Consider the following 27,442-nt stretch of genomic DNA (forward strand, 5'->3'; position numbering starts at 1 on the left):
TGACCTTCAGCAAAGAACCTCCAGCTACCATTGTGCACTCTATTTTCAACAGAGCCAGAGTTTGCTGACAAAGAAAACAAAATTAGCGAGGCTTTAAATGTCCTACAAAACATGAGATGAAACACTAGCCTGTCTGTGAGTGATCGACCGACCTCATCTCATGGAGTCTCGGGCATAGTTAACTGTCCCTATATCCTATTTAAAGTCATGTCCCTGAAATGTTCGGCCCTGGAAATGTCCTTATTTATCCATATTGGCCAACTGTGCATTATTGTCTTTTGCTGTATACTTAATGCAGATTTCAAAGTGTTTATATTATCTTGACTTCATATGTCATTATTTATTTAAGGATCATTTAAAATACAATAAAAAATTACTATAACCATGTGCAACATTCAAGTTATGCAAGGTATTGTGCTCCTATGTCCTCCTAGACTCTTTAGCATGCATGATGTAGAGTTGTCCACCACTATCTCTTCAAGAGATAGACACTCAAAATTAGTTTGAAACAGTGGAAATATGCAAACATTGCCAATTACATCTCAGATAGCACAAGAAGATTTACTTTTACAATAAGACATATTTGGTAATGAAACATAATACTAACTGCTGAAATAATTAGGAGAACACCTGTGCAATACACAATTTGATTAATAAAATGTTTTAGTTTTTTGGTTATATTTATATACAATCTTATTTAATGCATTGAGTAAATACAAATATAGTGCAAAACAAACGAGTGCTATGATAAGGACATCAATAAGTATAAGGATAAACAAAGTATAAGATATACAATATAATACAGGTATAAAATAAACATACAAATGAAAGTGAAGAGAAATATTCAAGAGGAGCAGGAGAGAGAAGAAAGGGTAGGGGACAGGTACATCATAATTTAAACTCAAATTAGAGTGGGAGAAAGGGGGCATTATTGAAGTGAACCAAGCACTCCATGTTTTGTGTAAAGAGAAGGCTGAATTTCTCAGAATACTGGTCATCCATTACATCTCATGGATAGCTTCCAATTTATTTTCTAAACAACATCCATTGTGGATGGGTCCTGCATTTTCCAAACTCTAGTCATCAGGCAAGTGGCTACACTTAATATATGTCTGGCAAGCTTACTGGAGTGTTTAGCTATGTCAGGGAAGGGAAGCGACAGAAATACAATCATAGCCAAACGTTTTAATAATGACACAAATTTTACTTTTCACAAAGTCTGCTGCCTCAGTTTTTATTATGGGAATTTGCATATACCCCAGAATGTCATGAAGAGTGATCAGATGAATTGCAATTAATTTCAAAGTCCATCTTTGCCATGATAATGAACTTTATTTCAAAAACAACATTTTCACTGCATTTCAGCCCTGCCACAAAAGGACCAGCTGACATCAGGCTCAGTGATTCTCTCATTAACACAGGTGAGAGTGTTGACAAAGACAAGGCTGGAGATCACTCTGTGACGCTGACTGAGTTAGAATAACAGACTGGAAGCTTTAATAGGAGGGTGGTGCTTGAAATCATTGTTCTTCCTCTGTTAACCATGGTAACCTGCAAGGAAACATGTGCAGTCATCATTGCTTTGCACAAAACGGGCTTCACAGGATTTTGCTGCTAGTAAGATTGCACCTAAATCAATCATTTATCGGATCAACGAGGACTTCCAGGAGAGAGGTTCAATAGTTGTGAAGAAGGCTTCAGGGTGCCCCAAGACCGTCCAGAAAGTGCCAGGACCATCTCCTAAAGTTGATGCAGCAGAGGGATCAGGACACCACCAATGCAGAGCTTGCTCAGAACTGGCAGCAGGCAGGTGTGAGTGCATCTGCACGCACAGTGAGGCGAAGACTTTTGGAGGATGGCATGGTGTCAAGAGGGCCATCAAAGAAGCCACTTCTCTCCAGTCAAAACATCAAGGACAGACTGATATTCTGCAAAAGGTACAGAGATTGGACTGCTGAGGACTGGGGTAAAGTCATTTTATCTGATGAATCCCCTTTCAGATTGTTTGGGACATCTGGAAAAACACTTATCTGGAGAAGAAAAAGTGAGCGCTACTATTACTCCTGTGTCATGCCAACAGTAAAGCATCCTGAGATCTTTCATGTGTGGGTGTCACACGACGGTCGTTCGGCTTCCATAACCGAAGACCCACATGCTCACCTGTTCCTCACTGATTCTTGCTTTGGCTGTTGGCATCCTGACCCTGGCTCTGTGCATGTGCGGACTCTATCTGTTATGTCCTTCGCATGTTCCTATTGGCTAATCAGTTTGGCTCCAAACTTTAAAAGGCTAAAAAAAAGTTACCTTCCTGGTTAGATTCACCATCTGGTTTCCTATGTTTTCAACTTGGATCTTCAGCTTCACCTGTCTCCACTGTGCCGCTAGCTAAAGAGCTCACGCTCTATCTGTCTCCACTGTTGTGACAAAACGAGTGTGATATGTGAATTATAGCAAATACTTTTTATAGCCTTCTTTTGTTTCCCCAGCTCACCAGACTATAACTGCATTGTCCAATAACATGTGGCTAAGGGGACATTGTAGTTCAGTGTACATATGTATATTGTTTATTGTATATTGATAACTTGAAGTAAGGTTGCTATTCATTGTATTTAAAGTAAAGCCAGGGGGATTATGGGTAGGGATCAGGTTGCCATGTGCCTGAGTAGGAAAACTAATTAGTGTCCATTGTTCTCACCAGGCTAGTCAAGACAGGCCATCTAACAGGGGAGGTTCTCTGAAAGGACAGCTCATCTTCACTCCCCTGTCCAACCCCCCCCCCCTTTAGTCCAGCACTGACCAATGGTTAAGTAAGAATAGACGCAGGGGTTTGCCCAGGGAGGGGAAAGACTGTGGAAATTAGACCTGTGATATATAAGGAACAACTCCAGGGGGGAGGGGTGCTCATGCTTGGATTTCATTCAGGAAGGTGCAAGATGGAGTTTTGAATTGTCGTTTTCTAACTCAAGTCTATATATGCAGCTGAGAGGGATCCATGGGTCATGAAGTCTGGACAGCAGGTGACTATATCTCCTTAAGTTATTGGGGTAAGGGACAGATGATGTGGTAAATCTGACTGGCATTTATTTACTGTGTGTATATAATATTCTAGCGTTGTTTGTATAACAATAAATATACTGTTGTATTTTTATAACTGCATTTTGCCTGAGTGACCATACGAATCCTAGAAGGTACTGGGTAGCACTGGGCCAGATAAACCCGGTATCTTCACATTTTTGGTGGCAAGCAGTGGGGTCACTCAGTCCCAGGTCCTATCTGGGTAGAGCTGCAGGGGAACTGTATCGTGATACATTCCAGGGCTCTGCAAAGCAGTTAGCACTAGAAACCAGTTACCACATTATCCTGAACTTACTCCTAAAGGCTTTAAGGTAGAAAGTGTCACGAAAAGCGTTGTGGGCTTTAGGCGAGGGAAGATGCCGTCTAAGTGCCGATTTGATAAGGGGAAGCGCACCCCGCCAGAGGAGAGCGGAAGATGGAACCGTGTCTCAAAGAGAGGAAATCACAGTGAGGTGATCCCTGGAAGTAAAATGGGTGTGAGCTCTAGGAACAAGAGAGCAGGTCACAGCCCAGTGTTGCAAAAGTTCCCAAAGGAAGGGATGAAGCAGTCCAGTACACCCAGGAGAAAGGCGTACTGGGATGAAGGACTGTGGCAGTGTCTGCAGGATGGGGATATGGATGTGTTGCACCACCCCACCACAATGCAGCACATTTTGGATTATTGGGATGAGGAGTGCCCAAAGATTATTATGTGGGAAGGAGCCAGTCTACAGGAGAAATTGGAGAACCTGTTGGATGTGTTCCTAATGTTGAAAGAGGAGGCAAGTGCCTGTAATTTTCGGGATGAACCAGCATGGGATGATTTTACACATGAAGTTATTTGTATTATGCAGAATCTGGCCAAGGGAGAATCCAGATACAACAATAATCAGCAATACAAACAAGACGTAAATGGACTATTACAGCACAGGGACATGCCTGATGAATCCCCTGCAAATGTATTAATAGAATCTGTCCCATTAGCAGATTCTACAGATCCACTAGAGACAATGAGTATGGAGGAGCTGATAGTGGAATGCCAGATCCGGGGTGTACCTTACCTGTACTGCACGCACATGGATATCCTGAAACGTTTGTTAAAAGATCAGGAGAATCCCATCAATGCCTTTAGTGTTTATAGAAAATGGATGCTCACTTTAGGTCCCCACATACCTCTCTGGGAACAAATGCAATGTCTGCAACAGAGTTTTGAAGAAGCAGAGGATGAGGTATGGCGGCAAGGATTTACAGACACTGAAATGTGGCAGGATCAGTGTTATCGAGTGAATACTGAAAAATGCCAATTGGAATATCTTTTGTCACACTCTAAAAAGATGGCTGCTCAGTCTGTTAATCAGGGGGAGGTCCATCCCAGTGGATTAAATACAGTTGCCCAAGCTACTATCTTGGGGGAGACTGGAGAAGAACTGCTTGGTGAGGATGTTGTACCTCCGACTACTCAGAAAGGATTAGGAGAAATTCTCCCATTTGGTGACTTGGATCGAAAAGAGCTACCAAGTAAGTACCATGTAGTAGCATCTTCTGATAATTTGCCAGTGTTATTGGAACCTGAGACTGTGTCTGAGTTAGAACAGAATTACAGAAAAGACCAGTTATCCATCCCTGTTGTGCCTGAAAAGAATTTGTTTAATGAAGTAACGCAGGATACCGCATGTGTGCTCTCCGGGGCAAGTGATGTACAGCTGTACCCAATTGTGACAGAAGAGAATCATAAACTTGCACAACATATGATCTCAGCAGAAATCATGTTTACAGACTGTAGGACAGAATTAATGGGAGAGGATAAAGGAATTGTCATGTCAGAGGCCACTACCATGGGGCCCTGGGAAAATTACACTTATGCCTTCCCCTATGCAGAATTGGCAGATGAGGAGATGTTGACTGAGTGGGTGTCTGAGAGGGCACCAGTACAGCAAGATTCACCAGCCCCACCAGCTTTGATGCATCGCACTCCAGCTCCAAATCTGGGAATCCAGGACCCAATACCAGAGGCCTGCACTGGACCATCCACTTTGTTTTGCTGCCAGGAGGACAAGTCTGTGTCCAATGAGGATTCACACTACCCCGATGCGCCAGAGGCGAGGGAAGTAGTGCAACAGTTGGATGTGGTAGCAGGGGAGGGGAGCATGGCCTCCAGAAACAAAGGACAGGCCAAGGGACTATTTTCAGTTGGGCAATTAAGGGTGGACAAGGCACCCAAGGGATGGTGGACTACAACTCTCCTACCATGGATGTGTGCACCGGAGTGGCCCAGTTTTATTGTTGACTCATCTTATGACACAGGACAGCATAAACCCCCACTCCAGCTGGGTGGGAAGATATGCCTGCAGCCATGGGACCCTGGTGGGAGAAAGAGGAACTGTGTACTGCTATCTACCTTACCATCAGACCCAGGAGAAACCACAGCAGGCCAGAAACTTTGGACTTGTAAGAAATGATTACTTGGGGCTAGGGAGCCACTGGGAAACAAGGGCTAAAAAAAGTAGGGGAGGAATGTGACAAAACGAGTGTGATATGTGAATTATAGCAAATACTTTTTATAGCCTTCTTTTGTTTCCCCAGCTCACCAGACTATAACTGCATTGTCCAATAACATGTGGCTAAGGGGACATTGTAGTTCAGTGTACATATGTATATTGTTTATTGTATATTGATAACTTGAAGTAAGGTTGCTATTCATTGTATTTAAAGTAAAGCCAGGGGGATTATGGGTAGGGATCAGGTTGCCATGTGCCTGAGTAGGAAAACTAATTAGTGTCCATTGTTCTCACCAGGCTAGTCAAGACAGGCCATCTAACAGGGGAGGTTCTCTGAAAGGACAGCTCATCTTCACTCCCCTGTCCAACCCCCCCCCCTTTAGTCCAGCACTGACCAATGGTTAAGTAAGAATAGACGCAGGGGTTTGCCCAGGGAGGGGAAAGACTGTGGAAATTAGACCTGTGATATATAAGGAACAACTCCAGGGGGGAGGGGTGCTCATGCTTGGATTTCATTCAGGAAGGTGCAAGATGGAGTTTTGAATTGTCGTTTTCTAACTCAAGTCTATATATGCAGCTGAGAGGGATCCATGGGTCATGAAGTCTGGACAGCAGGTGACTATATCTCCTTAAGTTATTGGGGTAAGGGACAGATGATGTGGTAAATCTGACTGGCATTTATTTACTGTGTGTATATAATATTCTAGCGTTGTTTGTATAACAATAAATATACTGTTGTATTTTTATAACTGCATTTTGCCTGAGTGACCATACGAATCCTAGAAGGTACTGGGTAGCACTGGGCCAGATAAACCCGGTATCTTCACAACTGTGCCGCTGGCTGAAGAGCTAACGCTCTATCTGTCTCCACTGTGCCGCTGACTGAAGAGCTTGTGCTCCACCTGTCTCTACTGTGCCGCTGGCTAAAACGCTTACGCTCCATCTATCTGTGCCACTGGCTGAAGAGCTTGCACTCCACCTGTCTCTAATGTGATGCTGGCTAAAGAGCTTACGCTTCATCAGTTTCCACTGTGCCACCGGCTGAAGAGCTTACGCTCCATCTGACTCCAATGTCCCACTGGCTACTGGCCTTGTGCTTCATCTCCTCTGCAGCATCTTGTTCCTCTTATCCAACTTACTCCCCTAAAGGGTCTCGCCTGACACTACTGGTAAGGGCCGCGACCTGCGGACGGAGGCAGCTAAGTCCAAACCACCTTGCAATGATCCCTGGTGAAAACCATCCGTTCGTTAGACTCCTCTCCTTGCTAGGAGTAGTGTCAAGTTGGGCAGATCAAAGAATCCAATTTACCAAACCGTGACATTGGGGTTGCTTCTCAGCCAAGGGAGTGGGATCACTCACAACTTTGCCTAACAACACAGCCATGAATAAAGAATGATACCAAAACATCCTCCAAGAACTAATTCTACCAACCATCCAAGAACAGTTTGGTGAAGAACAATGCCTTTTCCAGCATGATGGAGCACCTTGCCATAAGACAAAAGTGTTACCTAAGTGGCTCGGGGATCAAAACACTGAAATTTTGGGTCCATGGTCAGGAAATTCCCCACACCTTAATCCCATTGAGGACTTGTGGTCAATCCTCAAGAGGTGGTGGACAAACAAAAACCCACAAATTCTGACAAACTCCAAGCATTGATTAGGAAACAATTGGCAGCCATCAGTCAGTATGTGGCCCAGAAGTTGATTGACAGCATGGCAGGCGAATTGCAGAGATCTTCAAAAAGAAGTGTCAACACTGCAAATATTGACTCTGCATAAACTTAATATAGTTGTCAATAAAAGCCTTTGACACTTATGAAATGCTTGTAATTTTACTTCCATATACCATAGCAACATCGGACAAAAAGGTCTAAAAACACTGAAGCAGCAGAGTTTGTGAAAAGCAATACTTGTGTCATTCTCAAAACTTTTGGCCATGACTGTACGTGCTTTGGTTGGAAGGGAATATATTATTAGGAATACAATCAGAGAACGAATCTGAGATCAGACAATATCACCAAACATTCAAAAAAGAGCCAGACCACCGACAGCCTCTCCAGCAAAAAGGAGAGTCAGTGGAATATATTTTATGCGATCTGTTTGAAAACAGGTACCATTGGCACAAAAATTTATATATATATAAAACCCTTTTATTAAAAAAAATAAATAAATAGAGAAGCAGTGTCTAGGGATCCACATAATTTGCTAATGGTAGTCACACATATTACTGCACCATTGTGCAATTCTTTAGATTTTGATAGATTTGTAGACAAATCTTTGCATGTGTTGAAAATACCCAATCCACTTTGACTTTACACATAACAGCTGATTATATACTGTTTCTATAAAATAAGCTGATAATCTTAACAAGACCACATTGTAGTATGTGTGCTGTAATTGCAAGATTTTACATGATTACTTATTCAAAACGACGTGAAATAGAACATTCAAAATCTTTATAATTGTGGGTGAGTCTTATATATTTCTTAGATGTGATCCAATTACTTTTCAATCATGTTGTTTCAAATACATATACTGTGTGTGGCAACATTGGAAGAAAATTGATGCAATTGATGCAATAATTGATGGAAACCTTAAAGGTTTTAATGTGTGTGGTGCTTTAAGACAACTTTGGGTACTAGACTCAAATATCTGAAGTTAAAAATCTGGTTTAAGATTGAAATTCTTGAAGATGAGGCTGTGCTACAGCTTCAAAGAGGTTAAAACATTTTGCTTTAGTACCCATCGGTAGAGATTGCTGGGGGCATCCCAGTCCACCTGTTCTCTCAGCCTCCCCATGTTTTTTTCTTGAATGTGATAAAACTCTCTGGTTGTCTCTTACACAACTGTTTTACATTGAATTCCTTTATCAGTATCAAGCAATCGCTGTTCTCAAAGTTGATCTCACCAATTTTCTAAAAATATATCAGGGGACTGGGTAATTTAGCTGTTCTGTATCCCAATTCAGCTTTGAACCATCATAAAGCAATAACACTTCTCAATCATCAAACCACTCCTCTTCTTATCTTCTAGGCCATCAATATTTTCAATAATATCCTAGTTAAAATTTTCTAAGCTTAGTCTCTCATAATAACTTCTATTTGCTTAATCTCAGAGTGGACACATTTGAAGTAATTTACACAATGCAAGACCTCCTCTGCGTAGTGCTAAATCAGCTGTGTTCCTCCATTTGCATAAGTTTGTCTAGATTGTCCCTGAGGCACATGGGTTTGCAGAGTAAGATGACACAATTTGCAGATGAGCAGAAATTTGGACAAGCAGCAGGGATTTAGGCAGTATGAGGGCTTGTCTTGCAAAGTACAGAGTAGGTGCATCCATGGGAGGAACTAATGGGTGTGTGGCCCAGAGAGGAGGCGGGCTTGACGATGCTGGGTCATTCTCTGAGTTCCTTGCATTCCCTGAGGCCACTATTTGAGTAATGGACTCTTCTGATTATGTGCATGCACTGCAACATGCATGCTCGGAAGAGGCCTCCACTCTGCTCTTATGAGAGCAGTGCAGGCGTCCCAGGGCTAGAGAATTTCCAATGGGCCCTACCCAGAGTTTGCTATTGTCACATCAGTGCAGTTTTGCAGAGCAGTTAAAAAATAAGTTTTCCTTCTGCAGACCGAGATTATTGAAAACCTGATGGACACTTTGGCCCATGAGTTGTTGATGGAAAATTTGAAAATGGGATGCTTTTCTTACAAGAAATGGCATTTCTAGACATAAATAATAAAGGACATCATTTGTGGGGCCAGGAATGAAATGTTTTGCTGTGAAGCTAAATTGGCAATGGCCACACTTAATTTGTTTTGCTTTTCTCTCTGACTGAAAACAATTCATGAAAGATTGAACTTGATGGGCCTATGTCATTTTTTCAACCTTACTAAAAATGAGGCTAATTTAGAATGGGACATATTAAAACACCAAACACATATATAGGAAAAGACACACACAGTCATGGTGAGTCAGATGAATCTCAAGATGCATCCAGCTCATAAATAATAGCATTTGTCTTATGTATATATCAGGCATACTGTCACGGTATTAATGTTGAATTCTCCACCGACTGGTATTGACAGTACTAAACAGGGAAGCACAGTGTCTAACGCACCCCCGATGCTCACCAGGGACACCTGTAAGGAGGTATGGACTTGGCTATGTGAGATGCGCAGGTCATGGTTCTCTGAGATAGTCACCAGTGTGGTAGCATGGTGAACAGGAGTAGTTGAGCAGTCCTGGTCAAGGCCAAACAGTAGTGAAGTACACAGGGATGATCCAAAATCCATTGGCCTTCATGACACAGTCCTTTCCTGGTTCACTTCCTACCTAATGAACCAGTCCTTTAGTGTTTCTACCTCTGGCACATCCTCCCCTTCACTATCTGTTGGGGTCCCACAAGGCTCTGTTCTTGGCCCTTTACTTTTTTTGCTGAACACCTCTTCTCTTGAGGCACTAATTCGCTCATTCAGCCTCCAATACCACCTCAACGCAGATGACACCCAAGTCTATATCTCTTCCCCTGACCTCTCTCCTTCTGTACTATCTCCTGTAACCAACTGTCTTTCTGCTATCTCCACATGGATGTCCCAACGCTATTTAAAGCTCAACATGTCCAAAACAGAACTTATTCCCTCCTGCGAGAGTCAACACCTGCCCTCAAATCTCCCTCACTGTCAATAACACCACAATTTCCTCAGTCGCACAAGCCGCTGACTTGGTGTCACACTTGACTCCGCCCTCTGCTTTATTCCTCACATTCAGACTCTCTCCCAGTCCTGTCGACCACCTTAAAAACATTGCCAGAATACTCCCTTTTCTTACACAACATGCTACAAAAACTGTTATCCATCCTCTCATCATCTCCCATCTTGACTATTGCAACCTCCTGCTATCTGGCATTCCTGACACCCATATATCCACACTTCCATCTTAAATGCTGCTGCAAGACTGATCTTCCCCTCTCACGGCTGCACACCTGCTGCACCACTTTGCAAATCCCTACACTGGCTCCCTGTGTTCTCCAGGATCAAATTCAAATTACTTACCCTTATCTACAAAGCCCTCAACTACAACACCCCTGCAAACATCACATATCTCATATCAAAATGCTCTCCCTCCCGCCCTCTGAGATCTACCTCTGACCTGTGCCTTGTCTCATCTCTGATAACCACCTCTCACCCCCACCTACAAGACTTCTCCTGTGCTGCTCTCCACTTATGGAATTCCCTACCATGCTCAGTCAGACTTTCCAACAGCCTTCAAATCTTTAAATGCTCTTTGAAAACCCACCTCTTTTTTAGAGGTGTCCTTATCCTCGATAACACTATTCACACTAATGCACCCTCGCAACTATCCCTATCTCCACTCTGAAGCACACTAGCTCCTCTAGTTTCAGCTGTGCTCTCTTCCCCTTAGAATGTAAGATCTCCAATGAGCAGGGTCCTCCATACCCTTTGCTTTCATGTCTCCATTCATTTTGTCTGCCTTGTCTGTTCTTGTTTTACGTATGTACTGTTTTATGTATGTCCTTGTCCTCCCTACTGTATGGCGCTGCAGAGCACTGTTGTGCCTTACAAATCTACGATAATAATAATAATGATGATCAGAGGAAAGCCAAGGATCATAATCAGGCCGAGGAATGCAGTACCAGGGATAAACAAAAGAGGGTAGTCCAGAAATCAAGCCAAAGGTCAGGAGCCAAACACAGGTAACCAGATACAGACAACTGGAACGCTGGAGCTGGTGTGAACCAATATTCTGGCACCAGAACACTTTCAGGAGGTGCCATAAATAAAAGGAATTGGCCCCTAATATGAGAGGGATTGATTCGGCATTCAGCTGCAGTTGACCGCCTACAGAAGCGAGAGGAAAGCGTCCTGTTGCCTAGCAACGGGATGCGAGCATCATTGCCATGTGTGCGCAGCATGGCAGCCCGAAACCAGGAAGAGTGTCCCATTGCTAGGCAACGGGACGTGGACGGCAAGAAAAGGCAGGCGTCCGACCCCAGCACTTAAGGTAACTGTGGGGATGGCGCCTGACACATAAAAGTATGTATACCTACTCTCCAGAAAAGCTGTGATGTGGCTTGACAGTGTTCGTAGTAATTGCCAAAGTTGCGTTACCCGCAAAATATAACAACATAATGAAATGCCATATTCACAAAAGAGAATATTGTCTTTGTTATTGATAAATATGAAAGTAATAATTTCCGTATGAAATGTAATTAAATACAAACACCTCCACATCTGTTGTTTTCAAAGAAAATCTTGCAAGTGACCAAATGGAAATGTCAATTAGGTAATGGAAATAGATGGCTTGCTACTTGATATAATAGTGCAGCATTAAGTAATGAATTAAATACCATCAGCTGGAGGGGTCAATACACAATCAGCCAATTACAAACAGCTAGATAGTGATGCTGATGTTCATCATCATGTGTATTATTGCACCAGCCCTCAAGTAGATGCAAGAGAAATGCAATAGACACCCCTTCTAAAATACTCATCGGCAAATGCATCCACTGTGTTTCAATTAAGTGAACACATGTTTACTGTACTCAGCCTATGCCCACAGTCTGTTTCTCTAATGAGCTATATATGTTACTGTAACATAAAGTGATGCAGAGGGTGCATTTTTCAGTGCAGTGCAGAGGGAAAGAGGGGTATCCAATCATTTCCGCTAGAATTTTGCACTAGCTCAGAGTTGGCAGTCTTTGGGTTTCGTCCATTACTTTAATTGGACCCGTCTTTTGGCTCCTTGTTGCACTTCGTGTCGAAGTGCATTGTTAGGTTAACTCCAAATAATGTAATAAAAAGCTTCACATACATTATATTGCAGCATTTAATAAAGACAAACCTGATTTCCCCTCACTCTTATGATTATTTCAAATCCTAACTAAACTATACAGCCATAAGCTCAGCAGTATTTTACAGTAGGTGGGAAATGAAAAAGTTTATTTTGTTTATTACTATCATGTTTAGACTTTTTTACACTGGAGCTCTGGAGATTTTTCTCTCCGCACATCAAAGCACACTTCTAGGTTGTGGAGGTGTCACCTGGACACAAAGTGTATGTGCACACCCTAAGTAACATTGAGGAGACCCTCCAGGTGCACCAGTATAAAACCAGGGCATTTTGAGGAGTGCATAATGTGTGCTTCGTACATCCTCTGTATAATAACACCAGTCTTCCAATAATATCTACTTCAGCCTTAACATAATGATTGCCTTTGTTTATATAGCACTTTCATGAAATGTAACATATTTAAGCTTAGGTTGTTTTGCGGAAAAACTATTTTTATTGCATTCTTCTCATTCTGTTCTGGTGGAGATACTGTTACTTCAATTGTCTATAGATATATGCCTCTCTTGAAATGAAAATCCCTTTTCAGACCTTATGAAACTGTTTGTTAAAAGCTTTTTCCAGCAGAATCAGCATCTTTTACATAACAAAGACATATAATGTAACTGTTTGTAATAATAATAAATGTGTCTTTAACCAATTGTAAAAATTACTCTTAGATTTTTCCTGTGATGACATATTGGATATGAAATGTTATTTGTTATTTATAATAAGTTGGGTGTCTCATTACTGAGCTAAGCATCCACATATATATGTGTTATACCATATAACAAAGAATCTTGCTTGTCATCTAATGTATGTTTATAGTTTTTGATAAATTGCCATAACATTCTTTAGATAGAAATAAATTATCTGAGAGCTCACCGTGCCAATCATCTTTGGGTAAGGACCAGGTAACTCTTCTTGAAGAGTAAAGGTGTCAATGATCCAATCTCTCTTTTGACGATCCAGTACTGCCCTGCGTTTAAGTATATGCTGGAAAGTGAACAGGGAAAGTAATAGGTTATGACTTATTTAACATATAATTATAGTGGAGTAATGATGCAGTGACAAAACATATAAATTCCTGTTATCTAGTATCGTTCAACTGCTTACAATTACTAAAAAGGCATCACATTGCAATGTACTTGGCAACTCTCAAACATTTTCTACACATACTTACCTCTGTCTATAGCATAACCAGGGGGACAGGAAGAAGTGGGTACAGATGCGCTCCTATTTTCTCTTGCAAATAATTTGCAATATTTCCATAAAAGCCTAGCTCCCCTTTTTAGAGAACAATTTGTAAAGTAATTTACTTTATTATGGATGTCCCCTATCACACAGAACATTGACATTCAAAGCAGCAACATTATGGCTTTTGGCACTAGTAACTCAAATGTCATCAGCCTGTGATGTGATAAAATGGGCCGAAGGTGGGACTGATGTAGGACTTAGATTGTGGCCTTCTCGCATATTGGGTCTGCTGTGGGAACCCAATATAAGCGTGGCTCCAACAGGGCAGATGGGGTGAGCAGGAAGGGTGGAAGGATTAGTTTGAAGCATTTTCAAAGGACAGGAAATGACTTGGCTGGGAGAAGACACAAGACATTGGGACTCTCTGCGTCCAATCCTCTATTTAGTCTGAAAAGCAAACTTCAGCCTTGAGAAAAAAAGAAAAAAACAAGGGTCATCTAGCGGCAAAGACTGCCTTCCAGAGAGACTATTTACCATCCAGCTGAGATCCCAGCAAACGTATCCTCCAGCCTACAAAAGCACCCACTATTTTAAAAAGGTCTGCGAAGGCTGCATTAGTATGTGTATATATATATATATATAGTGGCAGCAGACTTCTACAGAGTGCTGCCCAAACTTCTACAGAAAACCAGTGCCTGCATTCTGAGAACAACTAGCAGGAGGCAGGACTAAACATCTATAGAGGAGAGCCATAACCATTGCAGCAGGCAGGCAGTAGTTACAACACCAGATACATAGCACATCCAAACCCTGGGGACCCCTTCCCCTTAACTAGATATACTCTCTCTCAATACTGTGAAGAGAATAGAAAACAGCCATGAAACATAGGGTTCAAGAGAAATGAGGATGACGAATCAATTGCATATGGGTCCCCTCACTATCTGCTCACTCAAACCTTCTTCAACACCAGCAGATAGATTTACAGACCAATACTATAAAAGGTTCCAGCCCTCTTAATTCCTAAAATGACACATCTTTTTAGCTCTATGTTGAAAGAAAGCACATTTGATTGCACTATGATCACATATTACTCCTTAACAATGCCCTTCCTGATTCACCTGGACCAGGTTGGCTTTCTTCTGGTTGACAAGCTTTATATTATATGTAATCCAGTCACACTCAGGATTAGTTAAACAATAGAAAGCAATGCTTTGCAGATGTGTAGATAGGTTAATGAGGTTATCAGTGTTCTTTGTACATCAATTTTTTTGGCATATTGAGAGGCATTTCTGTGCTGAGCATGCACACCAAAATGCATCTGTATCTAGATTTGTGCATATCTTAAAGTTATGTCCTCTTAAGCCTGGAGAGGTAGAATGGAGGTGGGTAATCGTAACTTGAGTACACTAAGACAATGTTCAGTGTAGCATGCCTCCTGGAGATGCAACATAATTTGACTTGTAGTCTAAACCAGATATGCCTAGGCTTATCTTTTGTGGGTACTGGAGGCCTGGTGTAAAGATATGCAATAATGAGGATGACACCTGCAGTACTATCTATATGTTTCTGTCTAGCTTTTTGCTTATTGACCCCTCTAGCTGGTAGTATTTGTCATTTGCATTTCCATTGGATTTTTAAAGGGATAAACAAAAGGGTAAACAACGGATGTGGGCCATTTGTGTTTAATTACATTTTATATTGAAAATGCAAATATCACATTTATTAGTAACACTGTAAAGACTTCTTTTTTAAAGACTTCTCTCTTTTGTATACTATATACAACACTTTATTACATAAGACTGGAAGGATAGATAATGTGACTTTTGCATTTACTTACATAGATGTCTATACGTACGCGTGTTAGAACATGTGTTTGCAAGTAAGAGAAACTATAAAAATGCATTTTTTGTACAGTATGTATTAAGAACATCCTGATATATGATTTAATTGTAAAAAAAAGGACAAAACATATTTTTATTAAGGATAAAAGTAGTAATTGTTGTACATTTTATTTATAACACATTTCTGATGGTACTTTATGTTTTACATACAGCTCACCGTTGATGCGTTAGCTGAGCAGGGTGGAGCAGAGACAGAGGAGGATGCACAGGTAGGCAGCTGGGTAACAGTTACTAGGGGTAGCAGAGGGAGGAAGAGGCAGGCCAGTTCTGAGCTAGGCAATCCCAGCAGATTTGCCAGATTGGATGAAGATACTGTGGAAGGCAGTTCAGAATTGGTAGAGTTGGATGACACTGCTTCCTCTAGCAACCAGGGGAATGGTCTCTCCAGCACAGAGGGGACCAAAGTTACTCAGGGACCCAGGCAGATTGTGGTGGTAGGGGATTCAATTATTAGGAAGGTAGATAGGGCAATCTGTTACCAGGACCGTGCATGCCGAACAGTGTGTTGGCTCCCGGGTGCTCGGGCTCGGCATATTGCGGATCGGGTGGACAGATTGTTGGGAGGGGCTGGGAATGACCCAGCGGTTTTGGTGCATGTTGGCACCAATGACCGAGTTAGAGGAAGAAGGGGTGTCCTAAAGAATGATTTCAGGGACATAGGTCGCAAACTTAAGGCAAGGACATCCAAGGTAGTATTTTCAGAAATACTACCTGTGCCACGCGCTAGTCCAGGGAGGCAGCGGGAGATTAGGGAGGTTAATGCGTGGCTAAAAGATTGGTGTAGGAAGGAGGGTTTTGGATTCTTAGAGCACTGGGCTGATTTCTCGGTCAGTTGCCATCTTTATTGTCGTGATGGATTGCACCTGAATGAGGAGGGGGCTGCAGTGCTAGGGGAGAGGATGGTTAGAAGGTTGGAGGAGATTTTAAACTAGGCTCCGGGGGGGAGGGGCAAGCAAGTATTTATGGGATAGACATTGAGAGTAGTAAGGAGGAATTTAACAAGAGTAAAGGGGGTGGAGAGGGGGGAAAGGGAAGCATAGCCAATAAGGAGCAGCCCTTTTTAAAGCAAAAAGAAATACCTAAGGGAGGCAATAGACTTAAGTGTATGCTTGCAAATGCAAGAAGCCTGACAGGTAAAATGGGGGAGTTAGAACTAGTAGCAATGAATGAGCAGTATGATATTATAGGTATTACTGAGACCTGGTGGGATGATACACATGACTGGGTAGTCAACTTGGAAGGCTATTCTCTCTTCAGGAGGGATAGGGTAAATAAAAGGGGAGGAGGAGTATGTCTTTATATTAAGCCAGAATTAAAACCAAGTATTCAGGAAGTTATATACGAGAATATTGGTGATAATATAGAGGCATTGTGGGTGGAAAGATCCAGCGGAGGAAAAAGTTCAGAGAAGTTTCTGAAAGGGATATGCTATAAACCGCCAGATATTAGTACGATTGAGGAAGCCCAACTTCTACAGCAAATTGAAAAGGCTACACAACTAGGTCAAATTTTAATTATGGGGGATTTTAATTATCCGGACATTGATTGGAGTACTGAGACCTGCGGTACAGCTAGGGAAAATAGGTTTCTGAGCACGCTAAAAGACCATTACATGTCCCAATTAGTTGAGGAACCAACTAGGAACCGGACTATACTGGACCTAGTAATAACAAACAATGTAGACGTAATATCAAATATTCAAGTAAAGGAGCACTTGGGAAACAGTGATCATAATATGGTCTCATTTGAAATTAGTTTCCAGAAACAACAGTATAAGGGATCAACTAGGACTTTAAACTTTAAAAAGGCAAATTTTAATATGCTAAAGGAGTCTATAAAGAGCATAGACTGGGACAAAGCCTTTGAAGGAAAAAATACGGAAGAAATGTGGGCTGTCTTTAAAATGTTGTTGGAAACATACACGTATAAGTTCATTCCTATGGGAAATAAATGTAAAAGAATTAAGTCTAAACCAATGTGGCTAAATAAAAAGGTAAGGGAAGAAATGCAAAGGAAGAAGCGTGCATTTAAATTGTTTAAGTCTGAAGGGTCAGAGGAGTCCTTCCATAGGTACAAGGAATGTAATAAAACATGCAAAAAGGAAATTAGATTGGCTAAATTAGAAAATGAAAGGCACGTTGCAAAAGAAAGTAAGACAAACCCCAAAAAGTTTTTTAAGTATATAAATGGCAAAAGGATTAAAAAAGATAATATAGGACCCCTAAGAAGTGAGATGGGTGAATTGATAAATGATACTAAGGAAAAAGCAGAGATATTAAACACGTTCTTTTCTTCAGTATTTACCAGAGAGGAACAAATGGCAGGAGTAATACATAAAAATGGAAATGAAACCATGCCATTAATTAATACTTGGTTGTCAGAGGAAGAAGTCCAAAGGCGACTGAAGAATATTAAGATAAATAAAGCTCCAGGTCCAGATGGCATACACCCAAGGGTCCTTATGGAGTTAAACTCGGAAATAGCTAGACCGCTATTCTTAATTTTCAGAGATTCAATCTCATCAGGCTCAGTACCAAGGGATTGGCAAATAGCAGATGTGGTGCCGTTGTTTAAAAAGGGGACGAGATCACAACCAGAGAATTATAGACCTGTAAGCCTGACATCAATAGTGGGGAAACTACTGGAAGGTATTTTAAGGGACAGTATTCAGGATTACTTGGTACGCAATAAAATTATTAGTGGGAATCAACATGGATTTGTGAGGGATAGGTCATGTCAAACTAATCTAATTAGTTTCTACGAGGAAGTTAGTGGGAACTTAGACCAGCGCAGGACAGTAGATGTGGTCTACTTAGATTTTGCAAAGGCCTTTGATACAGTGCCACACAAGAGATTGGTTTACAAAATAAGGGAACTGGGTCTAGAAATCAAAATTTGTACTTGGATCGAAAACTGGTTAGAGAATAGGGAACAGAGAGTTGTGATAAATGGAACATTTTCTAATTGGTCAAAGGTCTTAAGTGGAGTTCCTCAAGGTTCCGTGCTGGGACCACTCCTTTTTAATATATTTTTTAATGACCTTGGTGATGGTTTAGAGAGTAAAGTTTCTATTTTTGCAGATGACACTAAACTCTGTAAGGTAATAAAATCAGAGCAAGATGTAGCTTCTCTACAGAGGGACTTAAATAAACTGGAGGATTGGGCGGCTAAATGGAATATGAGGTTTAACACAGATAAATGTAAGGTTATGCATTCAGGGATCAAAAACAAGAACGCAATCTATAAATTAAATGGAATTAATTTGGGAGAATCTATAATGGAAAAGGATTTGGGAGTGCTCGTAGACAGTAGACTTAGCAATAGTGCTCAATGTCAAGCAGCAGCTGCAAGGGCAAACAAAGTATTGGCATGCATAAAAAGGGGCATAGATGCAAGGGAAGACAGTGTAATTTTGCCACTGTATAAATCATTGGTAAGACCTCATCTTGAATATGCAGTACAGTTCTGGGCACCACTCTATAAAAAAGATAATTTGGAACTAGAAAGGGTTCAGAGAAGGGCGACAAAATTGATAAAGGGTATGGAGTCATTAAGTTATGAGGAAAGGTTAGCCAGTTTAGGCATGTTTACTTTAGAAAAGAGGCGCCTAAGGGGGGATATGATTACTATGTACAAATACATTAGGGGTCAATACAGAGAGCTTTCATGGGAACTTTTTACCCCAAGGACCATACACAGGACACGTGGTCATCCCCCAAGGTTAGAGGAGAGGAAATTTCACAACCAGCAAAGGAAGGGGTTCTTTACAGTAAGGGCAGTCAAGATATGGAATTCATTGCCAGGGAAGGTTGTGATGGCAGATTCAATAGATATGTTTAAGAAAGGGTTAGACAAATTTTTAGCGGAAAGGTGTATCCAGGGATACGACCGTTAATTTAAAATAAAGGATAGTAGTGGATATAGGGTAAAAATTGGATTGCAATATTGAGTCTGGGGGCATTTTCAAAATTGAAACAGATGGGCGGTTGCCTACTCTGGATTAATTTCAAATATAAGTGCAGGATCGCAGGAGATCCAAAATAGGTTGAACTTGATGGACTGGTGTCTTTTTTCAACCTCATCAACTATGTTACTATGTTACTATGTTACATATCCATGTGCGTATCCCGTCTGTACTGTCTGTCTACTTACAGCAAGTAACATATAGCCAGAGTGTATTTAAACCCAGATTCGAATGGAAACGTATCATGAGATCCGCCTGTATTTCAATACGGGCGTACAAGCTACGTGGAGGCTTTTTAAGTATAAGTTGCGTTCATACTGTGTTCGAAGATACATCATTCCTATAATAACTGCACCTCAGGCATTCTCTGTTTCAGCAGGACAGGGTAGCAAACTCTTACCCTTAATTAATAAAATATGTAAATTACACAGGTCCTGTTGGCAATTAAATCTAGATAAGATACAGGCTGAATCTAGTAATGCAACAAATCCAGTAAATGTGTTAAAAATTAAAAGGACGATTTGGCAACCCTGTAGCAGAAGCATAATTTAAATAATCTGACCTATTTCACCTCCTTCAGCTAATCGGGGGCCAAACTTAATAAAACCTCAAAATAGTAGGTGGGTTCAAGATTGGCCGAAGGAGTTGGAGATGAGCAGTGCTGACACTGCGCTCTCAAAGAGATTGTAAGCACTATACACTGTCAGCATCTGTGCCTTCCTTCAGATCTCTTCCTGGATGTTTGAAATACATGTATTATACTTGCATTATAGTGTAGTTATGTGAGTCATACATATAGAGCCAGGGCCCACCTGAGACCCTCTAATGAGTATATACCATAGTTTTGAATTATACAGGTCAACATTGAATACAGACTGAAAAAAAAACCACTATAAAAGAGGCTTTACATTACATTTTCACACTACACCAATCTAAACGCATAAAATATTCAAGGTGGACATGTACACCTCTAAGGGGCCGATTCAATTCTGCAGTGAATAACGCGGCATTAGCAATTTTACCGTTAATACGGTAAAACTGCGCATAATTACCCTTAATACGGTAATTTCAACGCTGGATATTTACTTGCGGCTCCCTGAGCCTCGATATGAAATCCAAGTTAAAATTACCATATCAACGGTAATACTGTTAACGTTGCGTTATTCGCAGCAGAATTGAATCGACCCCTAGGAGTATGTGAATGTACACATAAATAGTCTGGACAGTCAGCAAGTCTTGGTGGTTAGTGACACTATATGTTTATACTATTTGTGTATACATTTGTTTTGCATTATTGTACCAAGATGGTCCACTCATCTCATATGAAAGTGCACATATGAGCAACAGGAGATTCCACCACAAACTAGAAGTGTGCTTAGGTATGTGGACAGGTGGCAAAATCTGAAGAGGTGCACTATGCAAAACTGTAAGCATCATATCAAAGCAGAACCAGAGAGGTCCCCATGGGCCCCTAGGCAACATACTGGTTTGGATTTGAATCCCATTCCAATCCGTCAATGCCAAAACGCCTTTACCATGGTATTCCTTGGCACCTTTCGACCCAACCACAGTACTTACAGTAGTTACCCTATGTCCTCAGCATTAACTTTCCTTTCGCCTGCTTCTGTTCAATATTATGACACTTACCTACATATATATATATATATATATATATATTACTGCAACAGAAACACAAGCAGGGCGCCTTTCAGTGGTATATTAGATATGTAACGTGGGATAGAGCAATAACATGCATACCGTGAGGTAAATAGCGTTGAGTCTTTTTAGGAAATAGTGGAGTAGTCTTTGCTGTACTTGTAGTCCTCCAGAACTCCACCGGTCAGTACAAAGATGCGGAAAGAGCAAACATAGTATAACTCTGTAGTATTTTTGGTAAGGGCAGTATCACCAGTAACCCCACAATCCTATGGGGTGTGTGGGATTGGTATCCCAATATTACCAATTTATATGACACCCATATAAGTGCAACACAGAAAAACATATAAGTCTGCGTACCATATATCCTGAAGTATCCCACTTCTGGAGAAAATTAAAACATGTGCAACACCAATGACTTCACAGTCACAACCTCATCCAGATGGCAAAATTGCAAAAGATTGAAAAAAAGGAAGATATTTTGGTATGCATATAAAAAATTTAATAAAATGTAATAAAAGCACTCACATGAGGTACTGGACAATACACTGGATACAGCTCAACGCGTTTCGTCTTGCACAACTCAAGACTTCATCAGGAGCATGAGATATACATGTACCTCAAATTAAAGCTATTTATAGCATAGCCATGCTAATTAGCACATGCGCGGTGACCGCCACTCATCGCGCATGCGCGGACAGTAGAAATAGCTTTATTGTTACAAATATAGATGACAAACAAGCAAACTCGGAAGTGAGCCATTAAATGAATGAATGATCAAATAGATAGGTAAATATAATGTAAAAGGTCCCCTATAATTGTATATGGACCTTTTTTTAAAATGTTATGTGGACTTACGTTATCTAACGTTGCTTGTAGCGGATCCATGCTGAGTTGATACATACATTGCATTGGTCCGTCTTCCTTTTTTTCAATCTTATGCAATTTCGCCATCTGGATGAGGTTGTGACTGTGAAGTCATTGGTGTTGCACATGTTTTAATTTTCTCCAGAAGTGGGATACTTCAGGATATATGGTATGCAGACTTATATGTTTTTCTGTGTTGCACTTATATGGGTGTCATATAAATTGGTAATATTGGGATACCAATCCCACACACCCCATAGGATTGTGGGGTTACTGGTGATACTGCCCTTACCAAAAATACTACAGAGTTATACTATGTTTGCTCTTTCCGCATCTTTGTACTGACCGGTGGAGTTCTGGAGGACTACAAGTACAGCAAAGACTACTCCACTATTTCCTAAAAAGACTCAACGCTATTTACCTCACGGTACGCATGTTATTGCTCTATCGCACGTTACATATCTAATATACCACTGAAAGGCGCCCTGCTTGTGTTTCTGTTGCAGTAATCCAATTCGTCCGGATTAACCATCTGGCGTCAGGCTATCGAGGCTGCCACTCTTATAAGAGTCAAGTGATCTTCATATATTGTGGATACGGGACTTTACTGTCATAAATTGTGTATATGTATGTGTGCATATATACATATTCTATTATACCACTTTTAAGTGATCACGCTGTGGTGATCAGTGCCAGATATATCCTCTATTTGTTTTCTAATATATATATATATATATATATATATATATATATATATAGTAAATATAGTCCTCCAGGCAGCTTTCACTGAGGAAAGTTATGTCCCTTCAATTAAACATAAACATAAAACTCTATCCCTTGCTGCCCTCATCCACAAATCCAGCTGCTGCTGTGTTTGTAGTTTCACAGCAGTTGGAGAGCAATAGGTTGCACAGTGTTGGCCTGCTTATTCAAACTGCTTCCCCATTAAGTGGAAGGGATGAAATGGATGTACAAGACATCTCCTTCACAAGTAGAGCAGCATGAAGTGGGACTGTCCATTGGCAGGCTGTGCTGCTCTCTCCTACTTGTTCTTGCAGCTTTGACTGCCTTCTGCTGGTTTCTTAAACTCTGTTGCTGCCAGATCCTGGAATGCTGGGGCCCTGTTTGGCCTTCATGAAATAGTTCTTAACAGATTAATTTCCTACCTATCAAACCATTCCTTTAGACTTTACATCTGGCACATCCTCCACTCTACACTCTCTGTCTATAGGGGTCTCTCTGGGCTCTCTTCTTGGACCTCTACTTTTTTCATTGTTCACCTCTTCTCTTTGGGAAATAATCACTTAATTTCCAGTACAACCTCTCTCCCCGAACTTTCTCCTTCTGTTCTACCTTGTGTAACCCACTGTCTCTCTACTATCTTCACATGGATGTCCCAATGCTACCTAAAGCTCAACATGTCAAAAACAGAGTTTATCATCTTCCCTCCTCTCAGAGTCCCCACCATCCTTCAAATCTCCTTCACCGTCAATAACAACACAATTATCTCGCCCCATCCCCAACTTGGTGTAACACTTGACTCCTCTGCATGATTCCTCACATCCAGTCTATATCCCAATCCTGTCACTTGCACTTTACAAATATTCTGGAATATGTCATTTTTTAACCCAAGATGCTACAAAACTCATATTCACTCTTTTATCATTTTCAACCTTAACGATCTTCCTCTCTTTCCAGTCCACATTTTCCACACCACTTTGCAAATCTCTACACTGGCTTCCTATGTCCTCCATAATCTAATTCATTACTCACCCTTACCTACATAGCCCTCAACACCACCACTCATTCATACATCGATTCATCCTCTTAGATCTACCACTGATCTGCTCTTTGCCCATGACTTCTCATATGCTACTTGTCACGATGAGCATTCACCAGTGCCTGAGTGATGTGTGTGACAAAGGGTTAATCAAAAACAACCACCTGCTCTGTCTAAAAAGATTATATCCTTCCCTATCTATAACACACACTAGCTTTGCCTTACCAATTATGCCACCACCAAGGTTTTTTGTGAAGAGTTGACTCTCTTATTCAAGAAGCCTTAGGTTCTTCTTTAAAACTAATCTATCACAATTGACTTTAATTAGAGCTACCATACACCACAATGTTCTCCTGTTTCAATGATGTAGTGTTTTGACCAAACTGTTGCGTGAATTCATAAGAACCAAGAGAACTTATTAGGTGTAATTTAATATGCAAATTACATCCACAATGCCTAAGATAAAACAATTAACAAATGACATTCAAAGGTATAATGCAATGGTTTCTTGTAAAATAAAAAGGATAAACAAATTGAAATGCTCACGTATGATCAAGTTTCTGTTGCTGGGAGAAGAAGAATAAGAGATACTCTTCCATATCAGATTGACTGCTCAAAAGTAAACAAATTGTTAGTATTCCCCTGCAGTTTTTAAAACTGTGATGTCAGAACTGAAATATCTGTGTAAATGCAAATTAGGGTTTTATGACTCTGATGAAGAAACACCTTCTAAGTCAGGTTTTAGCTACCCTGTTGTAACTTTTCACCAGAATGGCTTACAAACATGATTTTATCTCCAAATAACAGGTCATACATTTCCCTTCATCTGCATACCACACATGCTCTTGTAAGTATGATATTGGAGAAAATATAATATGATATTTTCCTGTGTCCCCAGTCCATTAACATATAACACAGCTGCTAGGCTCAGCAGTCAAGATGTCTGAGTTTGGTTCATATCACTGTCCTAAAAGAGATATTTTCAAAGGCTTCCACTATTGCAACCTACCACAAATGATACAAAGTGCTCATCCCCAATCATGGGTCTGGGTTCTTATCTACAAGCACCATCTGGGGAGGACAGAGGAGTATAACAGAATCAAAGGGAAACTTTGATTTTGTTTCAGTTTGAAAGCTTTAACCCCTGAGCCATGTCAGGCTATTACTAGGAATTAATTCACAAACTGTTTTACATATGTCCTGTTTTAACTGTCTGGTGCTATGGAGCATGGTGCCACCTTAGTTATCAATAATGATAATAATAATAATAATAATAATAATAATAATAATAATAATAATAAAAAAGAGCCAATACATAACACTACTAACCCAACCAGCCCCATGCTTACTTAAGAGTCAACACATAACATTAATACCCCTGACCCACCTACCCATAACAATATCTCTCACATTAGCACAGACATGAAAATCCTTCACATCAGTTCCCGCATAGCACAAGGTAATTTACAGTTAGCAAATTTAATACAAACTCCACCTATAGAGTAGACACTTGCCCACAATATGCATATACAGTCTGTTAGTATTAGGGACAGGCAGGGAGAGTAATTGCTCAACGCTCGAAACTCTTGCAGCTCCCATCATTTAGCTTAACTAGTCTGGTACCTGTACAGTAGTTTCATATCATTTTCATGTGATGTGTGCCCAGACTTACAGAATGAACTGAGGTTGGAACATGAGATAGTTTTTGCTGTACTTCATTTAAGCAGCCAATGAAGAGGAGAGAGGAGAGGATGTAAGAGGAGAAAGATAGAGAGGAGGGGAGGAGCCAACCGCAGCTCATTGCTGGCTGGTCTTAGGTGAGGAATCAGCCATCATTAACAGAAAATGTGAGGCAAACCGGGCTAGCATCCCAAGTCCCCCACACTCACCCTCCTCCTCACATCATCGAATCTGGGTCCCCACTTAGGCTAACTGAGGGCTTCAATTTACAATAAAAAAAATGGTAATGTGCATGGCGGGCAGCGCCTAAGTCATCTAAGTGGTAATCCACCCTGCGTCAAAGTCCAACCTCCTCAAAGTTTACAACGACCTTTTACAGTGTTTTAAACTTTTCTTTAATCTACCTAAAATACTATATTGTTTAGCCTCACTTATGGCTTATGTTAATCATGATAGCAAAAGGATATTCAGGCTGCCTTTATTACGTGTCACTTTTGTGTGTGTGTTTTTTTTTTTATATTGGGCAAAATGTGCCTAAAATGCTCTTCTCTGCTGACGTACAAATGGTATGGGCAAATTGCATTATATTAAAAGAATAAGAACTATGCACTTGTATCTCCCTTGTGGCTTGAGCAGTGATGTTATATACAAACTTATACTCTTGTGAACCATTTGTACTTCAGTTGTAAGTATTTATGCATTGCTTCACAAATGACCTCAAAATATATTGCTGCTCCAAACTAAGTCATGTTTGTCTTTTGCAAAAAGTCTCCAAAGAAAACATATGCATTGTTGAGTAGGTAAAGATTTGCAATATAAACCTAATACCAAATGCTAATGAGAGGGTGGAATTGGTTTCAGCAGTAGGATTAAAAGAAAAATGGCACCTGCCACTATGTTTAATCAAGAGCTATAAATCAAACATATTGCTCTAAGACCCACAATCTCCCACTGGGCATCTGATATGTGTGTACCAGAAAAAGTGAGCCAAATGTAATAACGCACAGCACTAATAACATGTAAATTTCTTGAAAGACACAAACGTGATTCATACAGATTACTTATAAAAAGCAGACATTGTACACCTCAATTCTGAAACTATTTATCTGCAAGAATTCAAACCTGCTTTCCACGTACTATTTAAAATACCCTGCTGAAATTATACAAAGTGGTTATTTGTGGAAACTGTTATTGCTAACTACTCACAGGTAGATTTGTTGGTAAAAATTACTACCTAAACAACCTACTTAGTTCAATCAGAATCTCCTAGAGATCTCCAACTCTGCAGAGTTGTTTGGGCAGTGAAAAACTAGCAGGATTCATATTCAATCATAAACTCTCTAAGACACTTTTCTTATTTACACCCATAAGACAGGACAGTCACACTTTAAATAATATAACAGAAACAAATTGTACTTATTTGCTTTGCCTAACTGCTAGTGTAGCCAAATAAAAAAAGAAACAATTATAGGCTCTATATAAGAGTCATACTGAAACATTTCAACATATACCATACATATACCAGAAATAACTATATACCATACATTAGTGCTTGCAACAAGTTTGTTAGTTGTTCAAGTCAGTCACTGGTTATGGGATGGGCTTTCTCAGAAATATGGTAGTATTAGCAAAGTATTGTCTGAATTAACAACTGTATTGACATTTAGTGAACGCTACATCATATCTGAATATTTATTTACATTTAATGACAGAATATATATATTATAATAGAGCAAGATAGGGAAACATGATAGAAGCCAGATCATGAATTTCTGTAGTTTAGGAGAATAGTATTTTCACAGCACAGTTTGAAGTTTGAGAAAAAGAACATAAGAAAGCATGTGGATACTGCTCTAAATGTGTTTTTAGGCGATAACTTGGGTTATTTTAAATTGTCTCAAAATAATACGTATTAACCACAACACAAGACCCGGAAGGCAACTTTAAATAACATGCTGTACCATTGGGTGACAGTTACCTCCATGGACTTGAGCACAG

At 40.5% G+C, this 27,442-nt stretch overlaps 1 protein-coding gene across 1 annotated transcript in view; it reads right to left on the bottom strand.

Annotated features, from left to right (window-relative positions):
* The window catches only part of LOC142095361 (cadherin-like protein 26), a 111,599-nt gene that overhangs the window by 57,464 nt on the left and 26,693 nt on the right, over window positions 1–27,442 (bottom strand). The window contains exon 4 of the mRNA XM_075178312.1: window positions 13,285–13,395. Coding sequence (XP_075034413.1) covers window positions 13,285–13,395 — 111 coding nt within the window. The remainder of the gene's footprint in view (window positions 1–13,284; window positions 13,396–27,442) is intronic.

This window comes from Mixophyes fleayi, chromosome 6 (assembly GCF_038048845.1).
Source record: "Mixophyes fleayi isolate aMixFle1 chromosome 6, aMixFle1.hap1, whole genome shotgun sequence".
Taxonomy (NCBI): domain Eukaryota; kingdom Metazoa; phylum Chordata; class Amphibia; order Anura; family Limnodynastidae; genus Mixophyes; species Mixophyes fleayi.